A 19,461-nucleotide genomic window follows, 5' to 3' on the forward strand; every position below is an offset into this window, starting at 1 on the left:
TGAAACTGAGTGCAATGTTACACTCGTGTCTTAGCGGCTAAATGCCATATAATTTGTTTAGGTGTCGATTTGAATAAGCGAGATTTATAGTTGTTTTTTCTAACCATACACGTCCGTTGATGGCAATGTAGCGACAGCCGGCGCTAATTTTGTAACCTGCAACTTCGGTGCGAACTGACTACTTAAGACAAATAAATTAAACTCAATGTTCTTATAGCGCATTCCTAACAGACAACTTCAGTGTGCATTTTTCAGCAGGGCTACAATAAATTGATCACTACACAGCATTCCACAAAAAGCTGGCGTTGGCACAGTATTCAAAATTTTTTCTCGATGCGACTGTTTCTGCGGACGCAAAACTCTGCGGGAACTAGCCATAGACAATTTTGTTGTAAAAACATGCTTAATTCAGGGGGCTGCAGGTGGACTAGCTGCAAGCGCATAATATCCAACACGCGGTCCTCTCAGCGATCCCCGTTGGTATCTTAGAACCGCGTGCTGAGGTTTTTTCCTTTACCGTGCCCTCTCACCCGCAAATACGGATACACAGCTACTGGATCAGGTGACGGGTGTAACGCCTCTTACGCACCAGTGGAAGACTTGCGCGTACGCGTAAAGCCCGGCAGATCGCTGCTGCGGCGGCGCCCATAGTGAGGCGCGTCCTCCATCCGGCTTGGGCGTCCTATCTCTGAGCTGCTGTACTTCCGGCGACACCAACGACATCGACGCGGCACGATCTGCCGTCCGGCCACCGGCGTCGTTCGTTCATCCCACCGGCCTGAAACTGCGCCTCGAAACACGGGTAAGGCAGTTTCCACTAATTATTTATCTTGGTTAGGTACGCTATGGTGAAACTTCCATTCCAGCTTGTGTACGGACTTCCCCACACCAAGAACACTTAAGACATTAAGTGGCCTTTATTTGGAAAATGTTCGCCTTCCCGCAGACCTGGGATTTAACGGTAGACAGAGTGTGTGCAAGTGTGTGCAAGTGGTAGAAAGGAGATTAGAATGCTGGTGCACGAAGAGCAAGGAGGGAAATGTAGCCAAAGGAAGCGCTAGAATTAAACTTAGATGAACAGTGTGGTGAGAGGACACAAGTCATCGTTCCGCTCCGAAAATGTATGCCACTTATATAAATGATTCAATGAAGAAACCAATCGATAACTCAATCAAGCGGCATCAAAACAAAGAATTGAGGCTAGGCAGTGGTTAAAATAGTTCCATGAATGGAAACCCTGCGGTAACTTCGTCGATATGATTAACAAACGGGAGCGTAAAACATAACTCGGGTGTTTCTTGTACTATGTGGTAAGCGAAAGCATCAACAGCGCTTCGCCGCAGGACACACCAGGGAAATCTACCCTGAAGTGGTTTACACTGCCGCCAAAGTTACGTTGGTGTGATTAGTTCAATTCGCGGAGTGATATCCGCATGGTCGGGGCTTTTTCGGTCGAAATGGTTTGTGCACATGTCTTGTTGCCCGCAGAACCAGATCCCCTGCTTGCATGTATACTTCTGACGTCTTCAGGGTCGGGAAATTCTATGCACCAACAACTGTACCGTTTAGCGTGTTGGCGTTAATACCCCATCTACTCTCATAAGTGTCTTGGATAACACGTGACCCCGATCCTCTGTAGAATGAAGTCTTGACACAAGAAACATTGCGCATGATGGGGTCTTCCACATGATCTTCCACATGATTGGCAGACGTCGAAAGTACCTTTTTTACAAGAATCCCGGAGAAGGCACATTTCCAATTCTGCTAATGTCTCCAACAAATGTGCGTTTTGTATTCCTATCTCCCTAGCCCATTTCTCTGGCCGATTTTTCACATTTTTTTAACCAATGAAAGTGTGGACATTCTCAGCACAGAAAAACTTAAGCCAATATGCATGTCACAAATACACTCTTTTAAAGAAATTTTACGATGTTTGTCTGCTACAGGGTTCAAGGTTCGAAAAAAATGTTGGAAAAATTTCTTCCCTTCCACTATGAGACATTTCGTGTATTTGGTAAAAGGCTAACTCCACAAGAGCAGGGCTATCACGCATCTCTGTACACGGAATATTAGATTTATTGCCCCCTTTGTTCGCAAAAGAATTGCATGGCTGCGGTGGGCTTTATCTAATTCATCATCCGACATATTGCAGCTTTAATAACATGATAACATCATTTCCGCATCCGTATGTCCGGATTCAAATGATTTCGATGATTTGGAGGCAGGTTCCACTTATTTTACGTTTCTCGTGTGCAGGATTTTTCGCTGGCTTGCCTAAGAACAGAATACTCGTTTTCTTTCTAGGAAGTTCGTTGAAACACATACAAAAAAAAGAAAAGCACTCAGGCATTTTTCTAATGCAAATATATCGCGTTCAAAAACCGCATAGCCAATTTTTGTTCTGGAACACATAAGAACTAAGCACGTACAAACTTTGGGAAATCACAAATACATGTGCTTCTTCAGCAGTATATGATCCACCATCCTCAAAATCCCTTCCGGACTCTACATAATTCTGTAATACGTGTCCACATTAAAACGGCCGCTTTTTTTTAACTTACACGGAGTTCACTGAAAGGAGTGGAGCTTGGCGGGTGCCGCGATCATCCTTCAGCGGAAAGGAAACCAGGTCTTCTCTCACGTGTTCACCTGGCAGCAACGTCATGCGCACACTTGTACTCATTGCGCCCTCCCGCGATTTTGAGGTCATTTCATCTGTTTCCATAGAGGTACAAAGCGTAGTACACGCTGAAATAATTCGTAACGAAGATCGGCCGGCATTGTGTTTGTTACGATTCGTGTCCGAAAAGGCCGCATAACCTCTTACTAACCTCTCACTTTAACACTCTCACTATCCGTAACAATCTCACAACTAACTTATCACTTTTTCAGTTCGTGAGGCGATAGTGCACTGTTGGACTTCAAAACCTGTGGTGAAGCCGAGCTTACCTTGAAAGCCACCAAGCTATTGCACACGTACAACAGCCGAACAAATCGATACCCACTCAAACATTAAAAGCAGAAAAAAATTCGAAGCTAACTCCAAACGCACCCACAGACACTATTCCAAACATTAATTACTGCTGCCAGTGTATTAGTTACAAATACAATGCCTCCGACAGGCGGCCAGAAGGTAATCAGCGCGCCGAGGCGTTAAGCGTTTTCTGTTCTCGTACCAGTCACACATGTGCGGTAGTACTTACGCAAGGGGTTTTCGCCCCTCTTACGTATTACGTGAGAAGCATGTATGCTGGACCTTTATTGTTTATTTAAAACTGGAAGTTTGTTTATTTCCGCATTCCTTGAACAGAAATGCAGAAACAGGGTCAAAAATCTGTCATACGGCAGCTTGATGGGTTCCCGGTACCCATGACACACAAACAATGGGAGCTTATTAGAGGTACCCTTTTAAGAAAACCCACCTAAAGATATGTAGATGATTTGTTCCTACGTACCACGGAGCATATAACTGATGACAACAAAAAAATCAACCAAATGTGGCATTTCCTTTTTTATACATTCCATATTTCATACATTTCATTTGTTCTATACGATAAAAATAAAATGAACAAGCTCAGCCACTCAGGTCAGACAAAAACAGAGAAGAATTTGGCATATTAGAAATGGTTTGCAGACCAACAACAGTGCATTTATGAAGAAAATCATTAAACGGTAGCTTTTAGGAAACTCCGTTCCTCCACTGTTCGCGGAAAAAATAAAATTTCAACGTATCTGTACGTGCCAAGTATGGTGTCGGGAGTCCTGGGTGATGATGTCTATATTTTGCTGATATAGGATATACTGTGTCGGGTATAGTGCTGTTTGGTTGTGCAAGAGCAGGTACGGAAAGTAAAGTCTGATTGTCAACCGTGGTGATTCAAGCAGTTCAATGTCATGAGCTGAGATTAGATCGGAAAGTGGTGAACCATAAAGACGGAATTTTCAGTATCTCTCTCTCTCTCTCTCTCTCTCTCTATATATATATATATATATATATATATATATATATATATATATATATATATATATATATATATATATATATATATATACAGAAATATAGGTCGGCAGTCTACAATGCCAAAGGAGGCATAGGGGTGTGGTTAGGCTCTTTTCTTTTTCACTACGGTTAATTAAGTAAACATTTTTTTAAATATACAGAAGAAAGAAAGAAAAACACGCGCCCAGAGTGGGGACCGAACCCACGCCTTTCGATTACATGTCGAATGCCTTACCAATTCGGCTATCTGGGCGACTGTGTTCCCCTTTACTTTCTGGGCTATGTATATTTACTAGAAGTGTATCTGACGCTTGAGGGTGGTAGCCAGCGCCACTCTGACTACACGGGGAGAAGGGGACCTTCTTTTCAACCCCCAGGGCGTGACATGAACGTCTACAGCCTGTAATGAGCGGGTTACTGGCGGGTAGCCCTCTTATGCTACCTAGGCATCAAGGCTGCCAGAACCGAGACCCTCGCTAGGCTTTCGGAGAATAATACAGTAAGGAAATGAGGGGCTCGTTGAGGAAATACAGAAATATAGGTCGGCAGTCTACAATGCCAAAGGAGGCATAGGGGTGTGGTTAGGCTCTTTTCTTTTTCACTACGGTTAATTAAGTAAACAATTTTTTTTTAATATACAGAAGAAAGAAAGAAAAACACGCGTCCAGAGTGGGGACCCAACCCACGGCTTTCGATTACATGTCGAATGCCTTACTAATTCGGCTATCTGGGCGACTGTGTTCTCCTTCACTTTCTGGGCTATGTATATTTACTAGAAGTGTATCTGACGCTTGAGGGTGGTAGCCAGCGCCACTCTGACTACACGGGGAGAAGGGGACCTTCTTTTCAACCCCCGTTGCGTGACTCGAACGTCTACAGCCTGTCATGAGCGGGTTACTGGCGGGAAGCCCTCTTATGCTACCTAGGCATCAAGGCTGCCAGAACCGAGACCCTCGCTAGGCTTTCGCAGAATAATATAGTAAGGAAATGAGGGGCTCGTTGAGGTTTCGATCCCTCGACCCTGCGGGCGGAACGCTATGTACATTGTGCTGTAACCACTGCGCCACAAAGCCGACACAGAATCGGACGCTATATACGCGCCTTATATCGTTGACTCATTCAAATTACTGCTGACGAGCGCTCTCTCGTCAGCAGTTGCCACAAGTGCAACAACATTAACGTAACGCAAACTACTTAACGTCGTGCGCCCCCGGAAATGCTCTGCATTTGATCGTGCCCCTCGCGAGGGGCATTTTCTTTCTTTCTACTGTATATTTAAAAAAATGTTTACTGAATTAACCGTAGTGTAAAAGAAAAGAGCCTAACCACACCTATGCCTCCTTTGGCATTGTAGACTGCAGACCTATATTTCTGTATTTCCTCAACGAGCCCCTCATTTCCTTACTATATATATATAAATATATATATATATACATATATATATTGATATTAATTTTTTTTACGGTTCCCATAGCACGCATGCATATTCTAGCTTTGTTCCGATTATTGATTACTAAGCAAAGAGTTCCCCATCTGAAGGCGTTTGCTTTCAATTTGTGTCGTAAGAAAGCCAGTATACAGAAGGCTGAAGTGGAAACGTTGTCGATATGGTTGTTCCACAATAAATTACAGATCATCAGTACTCCTAAATATTTGAAATGAGAGACCCGCCATGTGTAACTCTGTTTGAGTCGATTTTCTTATGGGTTACACGAAAAAATACACGCATAAATACAATTCAAAGCTGTGCCCCAATGATTACACCGGTTAAATACTCTCACCAAACTTTCAATACGTTCGTAGTGATTTTCACCGCACGTAATTTCTCGATATACCACACAATCGTCGGTGACCCGCTGGATTTGCCCAGATAAACACACCGTCTTCACAATACCATTGATGTGCAGCAGGAACAACAAGGGTCCCACAACACTCCCCTGCGGTACTCCGGCGGCGGCAGGCACCCGGAACGTTGGTCCCCGATTTATACGTACTGAATTCAGTCTTTTAAAGCGTCAGTATTCCAAGGAACAAGGTTAGGAGAAAGCCGAATGACGTTTCATTATATGATTTAGCTTCATGAGAAACCCTGTCGAAAGCTTTGCTAAAGTCCGGAAATATGACATTTATTTGAAATTTGTCATCTAGAGTTCATGCTAATGAATGAATTAAAGTCAGCAACTGAGTCGCAGTAGAATCCCCCTTTCTGAAAGCATGTTCGGAATTTTTCGTTACTGCGTTATTTTGCAAATATTCGCTTACTTTAATTTCGATAATCTGCTCAAATAATTTGCAGCATGATGACGTTAACGGTATTGGACGATAGTTTTCGAAAACAAGCCGTAGACCTTTCTTAAATACAGTTGTAACTCGGGAAGCTTTCCAGACATTTTGGAGTATTGAATCCAGTAAAAAAACGCAGAATATAATCACCAAATATTTCTCTATCACTTCAGCATATCGGCAACGAAAGGTTTTTTTAATACCATCACAACCACTCGATTTTACTATGTTCAGTTTTAAGTGCAGAAAAAAAACACCCTCATATGAAAGGAAATTCGTGTCTCTCATGTGAAGCAATCAAACGTCGCATGAATATACACTTGGGCTAGAGAACACGGCATGGGTGTATTTATTCAAATACTCAACTATCCCAGGCAGCACAGGACTGTTCGGCCTAAAACAGGCCGGTGTACTTTGGCCGGTGATTTTCTGTCCGGCCGTTTTCCGGCAGCCATGTTCGGCCCTTGTCCAAATGTGGGCCTTTTGGCCGTATACGGCCGTACTCCTATGGCTGTCCAACGGCCAGTGTCCGTCGGCCAGTCTACCGGCTTACGGTCATACGGCCAGATCCCAGCCGTACGGCTCCGGCCATTCCAAAGCCACCCGTGTACGGCCGAAGTACGGCCGCCGGAGGACAGCCGAGATGCGGTCGTCGGACTCCAGCCGGACTACAGCTACCGGAAATACGGCCGTTCTACGGGCATTGGAGTTCAGCGACAGTACGTTAATTGTACTGAGGCCGGTCACTGCATGTTGCGCAAGCAGATGACTCATTCGCGCAGTGCAGAAGCAGCACAAACCCAGCATTTTGGGTCCAATGAAGCCACATCAAAGTGAGCTCACGCGCAACCACCAGTCGTCAAGCTTCCAGCGCAGCCTTGCTTAATTACCAGCCTCAGTTGACAGAAAAAATCATTTATTAAACAGTGCTCACAAATTCACGTTCCTTTATTTGATGTGCCTCATTTACTTCCGAACACAGAAAATATTCAGTTCTTTGTAGAGCTTGAATAGATGTTCTTGAATAGAATAGCACTCCAGGTCTTGATATCCTCTGTGGGGCGGCTTACGTGTAATAAACGGGGAAAGAGGAGGGGGGGCGGCGGCGGAGGGCGCATACTTTAGTGGGTTGAATTTCAGATAGATAAATTGCGCCGCTTTTAGCCAATTTCTTTTAGGGCCATATTCCGGAACACTTTCATGCTATGACTACATAAACTATTTTTATAACAGTTGCTTGACCAATTTTGATGTATATAAAACCGGCGTGAATGCCTTTACGAAGCGTTTTGGTTCTCAGCAAACACTCAGGAGCATTTAATATAACTCCTTCACATAAAAGTATGTCCAGTTTTTGCCCATTTTTCTTGCAAATACATTTTCTACTCGATCAACTTTTGTGATGATCTTGCGCAGGGCTGATCCTAAGAAGGAGCGAATAGGTACTTTCATTTTCAATGTATTTTAATGTTGTTTCATGAGTATACGTCCACACCACTTAATAGTCCAAAAGAGCTTAATTTTCTTCTAATGTCATACTACGTTCAAAAAATTCTAGACGCGTTGCGAATGACGCCCTGCTTCAAGTGGCTGCAGTTGTATCCCTTTGTGTTCACGCAAGGAAAGGCGTAAAATTAGAATTACATAATTTGTTTCAAACCAATAACATAGCAATGGTAGCATGCATACAGGAAACCTTGCATACTGCAATGAATAGGGCAATAAATATTTTATTGGTCAAGATTGAATGCGTAGGGTTCTCAACCCGTCGGAGGCAAACTTGCGCCTCTGGAAGTTTATTTATTTATTTATTTATTTATTTATTTATTTATTTATTTTTATTATTTATTTATTTATTTATGTGATGCCTGCTTGCCTTTGCATGCATTACAGAAGGGAGATACATAACACTAAGCATTAAATGTGAGACCAAATAACAAAATACTTCTACAAAGCGCGCTGAAAATCGTCAATATAACCAGCTAATGCAATCATACGTGGAAGATAATTACGCTGCAGTATTGATGTAAAATAAAATGACTCGCGCAAGGCGTCACCTTTAAGGGAAAGTTAATAATTTGCTTTAAGCTAGCGGTCCCACTTTGCGATATGTAGAATGGCGCTTGGACATACTTCTTCCCTTCTACTCCAGTTTTCGAATGATAGATATTACGAAAAAAGTTCAACCTGTGGTTTCGTCTGTGATCTTTCAGGTCCTGCCATATCAGTTTACTTTTACTTTCTCTCATGCTACGTTGAGCGTGCCAGTTACCTAAAACGAATCGCACTGACATGTTCTGTATGTTTTTGAGCATATCAAACAGCTCCTTGGTGTAGGGATCCACGAAAACACATGCGTACTCCAAGATTAAGCGCACATGAGTGAAATACGGTTGTTCTTTTCAGTTAGATGGAGGTTCACTGAAATTTCGTCTCAGAAAGCCAAAAACATATGCAGCCGTAACTTTTATGGTGCGAACCTGCCTATTTAACCTCTAACCACTCCCTAAATAAACTCCTAGGTATTTATATTCCTCGGCCGTTGTTACTGCAGCTTAATTTGCGTTATACGTATTCAATTGGAATGAAGGTTTTCTCGTAAAGGTGCCGTTAACACACTGTTTAACATCCGAAAACTTTTCTGAATCAGCACACCAGGATGTTATTAAATTCGAATAAAGCTGCAGGTATACGGAATCACGTTCATTCGCTATAGTCCGGTAAACTACACAGTACGTTTGAACAAAGCTATAGCGCCAATAGTAATAACAACGCAAAAACCGATTAATTCAGTTCATAGGATGAAATGTACTACGCAGAAGGTGATATGGAACACCATCCTTTGCTTTTTTGCAGTCCAAGAATATACAGTCAACCACTTTAAGCTTATCTATTGCAAGATCCAAATCGTACGTGAACTCAACAATCTGCGTCGAGCAAAAAAATCCTGACAAAATCCGTGTTTGCTAGGATGCTGGCGATTATGTTTAACCAGATGAGTCATATCCCAAGAGTAGCTAAGCTCAGCTTAAAACATCGGAACTAAATTAACAGCTAGGCTCCGTCAGTGACAAGGCTCTGTTGTTATCGCAAATTTCAAATAATTTTTTTTCTAAATAGGCAGTCGTAAAATCCCATAAAGTAACATAGCGCAGGGAATGAAGTTGATCCTACCAATGCACGAGCGAGTCTCTTCTACGTTTATCACCAACAACATAGTGCAACATCGCTTTTCGCAGTTTAATTGTAAGCAGAAAAACTTGCGCTTTTGCTCGCACTTGCCTTTCTTTGGTGGGGAGTCCTTGACATGGTGGCGGTTTAGCTCCTGCGTGGTGGCCGCTTGCTCGAGGCCCTTGAAGGCCAGTTATTTGGGTGAACCATCTCTATCTCGGATCGGACATCTCTGCAGGGCCGATGTCTCCAATGCTCTCTATTTCTTGAGGAGGCGAATAGCCTCGAGCTGATGTGTCGACGAAGCCGGCGGCAGAGGCGTGGTAGCGGCGATGACCGGCGAGGCTTAGCTCACCCGTCGGTGTGGCACAGTCTTCTTGTGGCAATAAATGACATTTCTATGGCCTAAAAGGTTCCCTGCTAATGTCCAGTGAGTCCTTTCGCCTTGCCCGTTCACCGAGAACACTCATTACTGTTTGACAAACGATGTTCGTTCATTTAAAACGTAGAAACACAGAGCGGATGAAAAACGCGTCCCCGTCGTTCGGCTCTCTAACGGCTTTTTCTCCCCCCAGGAAAAAACCGGTCGGTCTCCTTCCAAACACGTCTGTGCATGAATTCTCGGCGCCCAGGCGCGTGCCGTTGTTCGGCTGTATGGCGTTTGCCGAAAAAATGACGTATAACCAGATACCTTACGTAGGCCGGTCTCCTCTTCAACACCGGTTGCCAAATATTCTGTGGCCATTCGCTTGCCGTAATTCGGCCGAGGATAGCTAACCGAATGAAAAACGTATATTCTGGGGCCGTACGTCGGCCGGTATCCTTCATAACACTGGTTGCCCGAAGAAAACGAATATGCTACCGGAGGACGCGCGGTTCACCGTTGAAACAACGAATGCACGGCAGCCGCGCTCCGGCCGGTCTCCTTTCGAACACCAACTGCCGCCAGAATACGCATATTCTGTGGCCGGTCGCTTGCCGTGCTTCGGCTGATTACCGCTTCCCAAAGAAAAAACGGATGCCCTAAGGCCGTACTTCGGCCGTTCTCTTTCTCGACATCGGCAGCCGTAAGAGAACTGAATATCTGGCAGCCGGTTAGCTGCCGTTGTGCGTCCGGGCACGGGCGGACGGAAAAATGCCGAAGCGCTGGTTGCCAAATGTTGGCCGTTCAATGCATGATCAGTGGCTGCCAGGACCTGGATGCTGGCCCGACATGCCAGAAAGCGGCCATAGACGGGCCGGTCTTGGGGCACACTTTCTGTGCCGCCTGGGATGGTATCTTGATCCGGGACAATCGAGCCATGTTCAGACATTTTGGAGACCCGCTTCAATCAATCACGTAATACCAAAACTTTTAGGTCATTTTTAATGAAATTAGGAAGAGTTGATTTGAAATAATATTCCTAAAAAAAACACACAGTTTGTACGAGACAAGCCTGCAGTGGTGTGATTTTACTCCAATGCGTGTGCTTTCCTAAAGTAAATTTACGTTTCAAATGAATATTACGCGTTATTCAGGGCATTAATTAGTGCATTTTTTTATTCTGCTTGGACCAAACTTGGCTACACACTACTCACATATCCTGATGCCATGTCCAGAGAACGCACACATCATCGTTGTCAAAATCAGCAAGACCAGTCTCAAGACACCCAATTGTGGATGAGTCGTCTGAGCGTGAGTAGCGCTTAAAAGATCGCACTTGACAGCGTGTTCTATCGCTAAGCTTCTGAACAGGGTGAAAAGGGCCCACAAGATAGCGATCAGACAATCCGGCTCTGAAGATTGCGATATACTGGCTTAATACACGATTAAAAAATATCAGATCCAAAAGTGACCTGCACAAACTTTGAATACACGTCGGTTCACGAACCAGTTTGGGCAATCATCAGAGAACATAATACGGAACATAATGTTAGCATGCTCGTAATTTTTATGACCAGCCTAGGGTAACTCCCAATTGATAGCTGGTATATTGAAGTCACCCGATAGAATAATTTCATATTTGTGGCACTGAGACATATGTAGCTCACCCTCATTGAAGTTCAGGGTACGTGTCAGGTTGCAGGTAAACTGCGTATAAAATAAAACATTGCTCCCAAAAGGATACTTCAATGCACAACCACTTTAAATTGATACTGTCGTCTTACAAAAGGCGTAAATCTCTTATTTAATTAAAACAGCCACCCCGCCATTCCTTGAGTCAAGGCCTTTACGAGATACTGTGGAGTTCCGTGGCTATATGATATTATCATTTATTCCCCTGCGTAACCACTTTTCACTAATTACTGTTATGTGCAAATCATGTTGGGGAAAGTTATTTCAAGGACACGAGCTTTATTTAGAATGCTACAGGCATTTAAATTTATACGGCGTAGATTTTTTTCTGTGCCTGCATTGATGTCGGCCATTCCCGTCTTTGGATTGGCAAAACTTATGAAAAGCGACGTCGTTTAAGAATATAGTATCCACCCTGACCGCGACTGCAGCCTCGTCATGGGGCGGCTTAGGTTCTAATCGGCACTCTCTCATTTTTGACAACGACCCAGACATAACATTGCTTATTAAAGCAGAGTTTAAACCCGCCACGGTGGCTCCGTGGCTAAGGCGTTGTGCTGCTGAGCACGAGGTCGCGGGTTAGATTCCTGGCCGCGGCGGCCGCTTTTCTGATGGAGCGGAAAAGCAAAAACGCCCGTGTGTGCGAGATTTCGGTGCACGTTGAAAATCCCCAGGTGATCAAAATTAATCCAGAGCCCTCCACTACGGCGCGCCTCATCACCTGGGTTGATCTGCGCGTTAAACACAATCAATCAATCACTAATGCAGAGTTTATCAAACGCCATCGGCACTTTTTTCTTATTCAGTCGGTTCTGTTGCACATTGACCTAGAGATTTTTCCTTACGTTCATATTTTTCTGTTAAAAGTCCTCGCCATTGAAATTTATGCGTCCTTAACTTTAGCTCCCTTTTAAGTATCGGTGCTTTGTGTCTGAAGTCAAGAAGCTTAAAAATGGCAGGCCTAATCTTCTCTAGTGCAGGTTTACCCAGGTGAGGAATACGTTCCATAACTACTTGTTTAAGCTCGAGGATGTCTGTTATGACTTTTTTAGTAACGGCAGCCTCGAGTGTTTCGCTATTTTCGCCCTGTTTTTGAGATAATCCGTAAATTATAACGTTAGATTGCCTGCTTTCGTTTTACAGGTGATAAATTCATCTTTTGAGCGTTTTGATTACCGAATTCCCTATCTTGACTTTGTTCTCGGAATTAGTATCGCTATTTTCAAGCCAAGTCAACGCTCCTAATTTTTGTCAATATAAATCGGTCACTTTTTTATTTCTTTATGTAAAATTCAATTTTATTTAGTTCGTTTGATATTTATGCAAGCTCAAGGCCAGGATTGGTCTCCATATCACGCGCCAACAATAGCAACTCTCTCAAGAACGAAGCACGCTCATTAAACACTTCACATATCCGGGAACTACACCTGGCACGGTTATAAAACCCTTGTCTTTATTGAGTAACATAAATAACTATTAAACAAATCCGTAATCTTCGAGATGTGGTCTAACAATATAGCTTCTAACTGCTAGTGAAACGTTATTTCTCTAAACTGTGGCCAGAACCACAGATTTGTTCTAGGAAAAGAAATCAAACACTTTGTCAAGCTGCGATAACTGCGGGGTGCCGGAGCTGTTTTAGGTACGTAAAAAATATGTGGCTATCAGTTTAGCCCTAATTTTCTCAAACAAAATCAACTTTTTACTGTTAACCTGCAGAAACGGTGATATCCTAAAGGTTAGGGAAATATTTCGTGATGGTGCCTCCCATGCGACTTGCGCGATATGCCGGAGTCGTGTCTTTTGTGCTCTTTTTTTTTTGCTGTACAAAAATTCTGGTTGGTTTTGATTTAAGATTTCGGCTCAAGACCGGAGGAAAATGGTTTACCTCAGCTCGCAAAAGGAAGGTATAAATGATTAACTTCAGCCGAGTAGGTAAAATATACTAAAAATTGTACACAGCTCCTGGAATCTTCTCAAGATTTCTGAGAACAAGATTTACTTTGGATTAATGGAGTAAATGTTTATTTAAAACTCACATTCAGTCCTATGACGCCTGGTGCCATCAAACTTTCTATACCCCATATGAATGGTGAAATTAAAACTTTGGCGTTTTAAATGATGACAAGAATTCCTGTGTTTTATTGTTTATTCTCAGTGGGGCTGTGAGGCTCTAATCGTTTAGCTTTTGGTCTGTTGTACTGCAGTGTCAGAAAATATATCAGGGTTTTGAGATTGTACAATATCCTGGTTTCATCGTTGAACATCACGCGGGAAGCTTGAACTTTGATGTTTGAATCTGGTTTATATGTATACTAATCAATACCGGGCCCAGCATACTTCCCTGAGGTCGAGAACTGCGAAATGAAAACAGGGGTAAACAACTACGATTGTCCCTGATCTGTAAGAAGTAGCTTCAAAATCGAAATCGCGGGCCACGTATTTTGTAGTGTTCTTGTTTAGTAAAAGTGTGAGCTGATTTAAGCAGCCAAATGCTTTCGAAAGGTCGACGAAAGCTCCCATGAACAACTTTTTTTTTCTAATATCTAATGATATTTTCTGTTTGTTTTATAAAGTGAGTTCCCTTGACATGTCCTTAAGAAAACCGTGTTGATGGTGTGAGAATAAGTCATGTTTTTTCACAAATAAAATACAAGCGTCTCAATAGCACTTTTGAATATTGAACAAATACTTTTGAAAACATGGGGGTATACTGATAAGTCTGTAATTTGAGAGGGTATTTTGTCACCTGAGTGCTTATCTATTTTAAAACTCCAGTAGGAATAACTGCGGTATACCTGCCGCGGTGGCTCATTCGCTAAGCCGTAGTGCCGGTGCGCCCAATGACAACGGTTTATTCGCTGCCGCGGTGGCCGCTTTTGAGATGGCGGCGAAAAGCCATAACGCCCTTCTGCAGATATGTCGGTGCACATTAAAGTTCCCAGGTAGTCAGAATAAATTCGGAGCCTTCAACTACGGTGCGCACATATCCCGGTCCCAAAATTTACAACTCTTGAATAACTCTTGAACTCTTTAATAACCCCAAAAATTACAACTCTTGAATAACTGCGTTATTCAAGCAGTTGACATAGTCTCGTTATAAATAACATCGATTTTTTTTGTGCTGCTAAAGTGATGGCCCAGTGCCAATACTTAATCAAGGGCTGAACGATCAAAATTGGTTCTTTAATTCGCACCGCAGGCGAGGCGGCGAGAGGTATGGCTGCCCCCGTGAGCAGCACGTACTATTACTACGGCGATGGCGCCGTCAGCGTCTTGGCCGTCCTGCTGCTGATCTTCATGGTGCTGGCCGTGCTCGGGAACAGCATGGTTGTGCTCACCGTCATCCGACACAAAGGCATGCGCACGCGCACCAACATGTTCATCGTGAACCTAGCCGTGGCCGACATTCTGGTGGCACTCCTCAACATGCCCGTCTCGCTGGCGACCCTGCTGCGGGGCGACTGGGTCATGGGCCGGGCCTTCTGCCAGTTCAACGGCTTCACCATGGCCCTGCTCCTGATGTGCTCCATCCACACGCTCATGTACATGAGCCTGCACAAGTACCTCAGCATCTCGCGGCCTTTTCAGAGGGGCGGAGGGCGTCGCCGAGTGGCATGCTTCTTGGCCGCTTCGTGGCTCTGGCCGTTCTTCTGCGCCATCACGCCCTTTCTGGGCCTCACCGAGATCGTCTACAAGCGCGGCGCCTCCCAGTGCGGGCCGGCATATCCGCATGACTTCAAGATGTACACGCACTCGGCCCTCATCACCGTCACCAATTACTTCATCCCTCTGGGAGTGATGGCCTTCTGCTACATCAACATCTTCCGCATCATCGCGGACCACATGGTGCGGATAAAGGCGCACATGGGGCTGCACAACTCGGTCGTCCAACAGAAGCGCATCAACATCACGCTCCTGCTGGTGCTCGCGTGCTTCCTGCTCTGCTGGACGCCGTATATTTTCTACACCTTCTACGTGAACAGCCGCGGCTCCAAGACTCATGTGCCGTACATTCTCAACCCAATTGTGAGTACTCTTGGTAGCTTCATTTTTTGAGACTCTCAAGGCTGACAACTGCGCTCAATTCATTTCCAGGTATTTTGCATCTTAGGGAAAAGAAGCATATTGTGGAGGTGCTGATGCCTCCTTTGCAACCTTTTGAGTTATCGTTGGGCTGATAGCGAAGTCGTTGACTTGCTCATGCAAAGTGCGCTTACGATATGGTATCGCTAATAGGACACTGAAGTGAGTTTCCCGAAACGACATTTGCTCCGGCATTTTCAAGATTCAGTTGTGTAATTTTCCTACTTAGGGTAAAATAGGCCATAGCAAAGAACACGCCCTATTCGCGGCGGTGCATCACGTATCGCATTGACGTCGCATTGGTTTGCGATTTGCATTCAGGCCATTTCAGTCTGCAGAATAGTACTTTGTACTTAGCGCATGGTTAATGTTGCCGTTTTCTTTTTTTCCGCACAAGTTTTGCTGTTTGGACAAGCTAGAAATGACCTAAAGTTTGCACTGCCGTCGTGCGTATTTGGCATCATAACCAACGGCAACAGATCCTTGGGGAGAGTGGTGAGAGGAGAAGCGGCCCTTAAGGTTTGCTTTTCACACTAAAGTTTACGATAACGCCCCGCAAGTTTTATTACATGGCGCAAGTATTCTTGGTTTTAATGTGACAATTGATCCAACGTTTGAAATTCCCTTCACTTTTACTTTCAGACACAGTTGTTATTTCAAAGTAGGAGCTTCCATCAACACTAATGGAGTAGTTATGACCTTGTTGAACAGCGGGTTTTGGTGAGCACATAATGGCGACTGTATATTCTTACGGAAGATAGGAAACAGTGCTGCTGTGATTTGATCCATGCTCGCATCTTCGTTTTCAGGGCGCTAATTTTCTTCACAATTTAATATGCGCCTAATCGCTCCGATTGCCACGTTGATACACCGCCTTTCTGAGTTTAAACTTGCAATTCATTTCTAAGCCAAACCATGTTTTTTTATCAAAAGCCGTTGCTTTGAACATTCTTGTTCGCTTTTTTCCCTTCATCCCTGCCCAAAAACTAAGGACGGGCGTGCCCCTTGGTTGGTCGCTCGGTTGCATTAGACGGACCCTGCAAAACTGTGAGCAGTGCGAGTAAACCTGCGCGACGTTTAGATTACACTGCCAGGAATACGTGAGCCCAATATTACACTTGCAGGTGAAGCGGGGAGCGCGCGAATCGCTGCGAAAGACGCGGAAAAACCAACCTAGCTCTCTTCAGTTCTCCTCATTATGCACCCCTGGCATAGCCTAAACGACGTCGTTGAGGCCATGGCTGCCAGATCGGTTGTCACTGGTATACTTCACGGGCTAATTTCTCCCATTTCCACCGTCGTCATCGCTGTGTACGAACCTCTTCTTTCTATGCCTGAACCTGCAGGCACAGTTTTGCCGTTTCTCTTGTGCTTTGAGTGCTCGCGGAGTTTGAGTGATGAGCTCAATACTTCCCTTTCAACCGGACAACTCGACTACAAACATTTATTGCTTCAAAAACGCCCTACCAGCCCGAGCATGCTCTTGCGAGCAGGCACTCATGCCTGCTTTTTTGCGGTACCAGACCGGAAATAGGGGCCTCTACGATGCGGAGAAAAGGAGAAAACTCCCCGGCCTGTGATATATCGAAGGCCGCCGAAGAGAACGCCGCGAGCCGCCCTCCTCTCTGCAAGAGAGCGCGCAGCTTTCGTCGCGTTGTCCGCAGTCGAGTTGAGAGGGAACGATTATGCGTGATTTCTCATCGCGCGTAGTTTCGGTGATAGTGAACGGAGTTTCGTAATTATTGCGGGAGGAGATGGCTGGGACAATAGACTTTACCCTAAAATACATTCCTTGGAGTCAATGGTAACTGTTGCAGGGTCCTTTAACGTGGCAATGCGGTAACCTTTAGCTAGGCAGAGTAATCAGGCCACCTGAATGCGCATGTGTGGGTCGCGGCTTTTTGAAGGCGTGCCCGAAACTGAGGACGTGAATCTCCTGATGCCCAGATGCAAATATCGTCAGCATACATGGAGAGATGGCCAGTTGTTGGTATGGCTTTTTGAAGTCCGATCAACGTGAGATTGAACAATGTCGGGCTAAGAACACTGCCTTGTGGTACGCCCCGGAAAACGTAGTGTTGGGAGGTTGGGCCATCGGTGGTATCAACAAAAAATAATCGTACAGATAGAAAGCATTGAATCCATCTGTACGTTCGGCCACCCACTCCCGCATCCTCCAGGTTCTTTGAAGCGGTGTCATTCTTGATTTACAAGGACTTGAAACAGCATCAGATAAGTGTTCAGTGGTGGCATTTACTCGTAAAACAATGTCGCAGTATGGCATCTATTTAAATGGACACCCCATTTCTTACGCAATGAGTCGCCGCTTTCTTGGAATCGTGATCGATCGGGACTTATCATGGACAGCACCAATCTCTCCTTCCTTCAGGCAAACTGAGGCATATTACTCTTCACTCAGCAAGGCTTTCCCCGACCTGAATCAGAGACTGCTTGAGCTGCCTAAATGCCGACTGCCGCCACAGGAGGCGGTCTCTCAACCTTCAACCCAGCGTACGGGCTACTTCTGGTACTAGCGCCACATCCTCCTCTGGTGAGCCTGGGGAAACATTAGTGAGTAGTAATTACCACATTAAGGCCGCTGCCATGTTGGCCTTGGCATCATTATAGTTGTCATGACAACCACGCGAGGAGGCGCAGCGGATTGGGGGAAAGGTGATGTTCTCACCCTCTTGGGGCCTTTGATTCTGCTTTCCCTCCCCCTCTCCACCTGGCCACCGACGCTGGGCTCGACCGGCGCTCAACTAATGCAGCCAGTCCGGGCCGGTGTACGCCGCTTGGGTAGGAAAGACGTCAGCTCAAATCAAACTTGAACACTTTATTCGCGCCGAACGCGACTTGCGGCGAGAAACACTGATGCACAATACCACATGGAGTTATCCTCAAGCACAGCGCACGCACGACACAAGTCATATTCTTGAGCTCAGCTTCACGGCAAATGATCAAGAATCAACATTAGCTACCACTATTCAAGAAGACTTCTTGTTGCTGTTCGCCCAGGTGTCCTTGGCGTCTTTTTTTCTGCACCGTAATGTCCGAGAGAGCACACGACAAAACTCCCACTACGTGGGACGCACGCGTTCGCCAGGCTCTGCAGCAGCGGCGGCCGTTATCGACATGAAGGATGGTCATCGCGCATGCGCGCCTGCAGTCGTACCGGAGAGAGTCTGAGAGAGAAAAAGTGACAGGAGGCGTGTTTCCCCAGGCCTGCTAGCTTCAGGAGCGCAGTAACAGAACCAAAACTAACAGAAGTAGCACCTGCGCGGCCGCCGTACGGTCAAGGTGCTGGCACCGCTAGCATGGTGATATAGCATGGTGATCTTGCTAGCTAGCATGGTGATCTTGCTAACATGGTGATCTTGCCAAATTGTTACGACTGGCAGATCTCAGATCTTGAGCAATGCAGCTGGAGGCTAGAGGCTGTACTGCATCTTTCAGTCTTGCGCCGCCACGTGTGAGCCTGTAGAGCGCAGAGCGCAGCCGCAAAGCCCCTGATCTGTCCTCATACCAGGGTTTATCGATTGCAAGACATTTAGCGACCATACAATTCAGTAATGTTGTCAAAAGGCATCGAGGTGTTGTCCTTGGGGACAGGGAAGCATCTAGCCCGTCGAAATATTCAGTGCTTCAGTGAGAAATCATCACCTGACTTTTGGGGCGCAAGTGCTACTGGCCTATTCTCACAGCAGTGGGTTTATAACCGCCAGTCCTGATACATTTTTGGCATCTTCGAATGATTCACATGGCAAGCAGCTGTTGGAAGTTCTGCTTTATGAGCGGATTTGGGAGTATGCTGCGGCTTTGTTAAACATTCATCAATCCCAACCTCGCTGCCGTTACAGCGACA

At 45.1% G+C, this 19,461-nt stretch overlaps 1 protein-coding gene and 1 non-coding gene across 2 annotated transcripts in view; one reads left to right on the forward strand and one right to left on the reverse strand.

The window, feature by feature from the left end:
* Nucleotides 1-616: 616 nt before the first annotated feature.
* Nucleotides 617-19,461, forward strand: part of LOC144168908 (melatonin receptor type 1C-like) — a 36,091-nt gene continuing 17,246 nt past the window's right edge. The window contains exons 1-2 of the mRNA XM_077697905.1: nt 617-802; nt 14,713-15,539. Of these exons, the coding sequence (XP_077554031.1) occupies nt 14,730-15,539 (810 nt within the window). The 5' untranslated portion in view covers nt 617-802; nt 14,713-14,729. The remainder of the gene's footprint in view (nt 803-14,712; nt 15,540-19,461) is intronic.
* On the reverse strand, nt 4,182-4,253 carry Trnat-ugu (transfer RNA threonine (anticodon UGU)). The gene has a single exon. It is a non-coding gene; the product is annotated as a tRNA-Thr (tRNA).

Source organism: Haemaphysalis longicornis, unplaced genomic scaffold (assembly GCF_048455015.1).
Source record: "Haemaphysalis longicornis isolate Haplotype H1 unplaced genomic scaffold, Haemaphysalis longicornis Haplotype H1 scaffold_2, whole genome shotgun sequence".
In the NCBI taxonomy this organism is placed as follows: Eukaryota; Metazoa; Arthropoda; class Arachnida; order Ixodida; family Ixodidae; genus Haemaphysalis; species Haemaphysalis longicornis.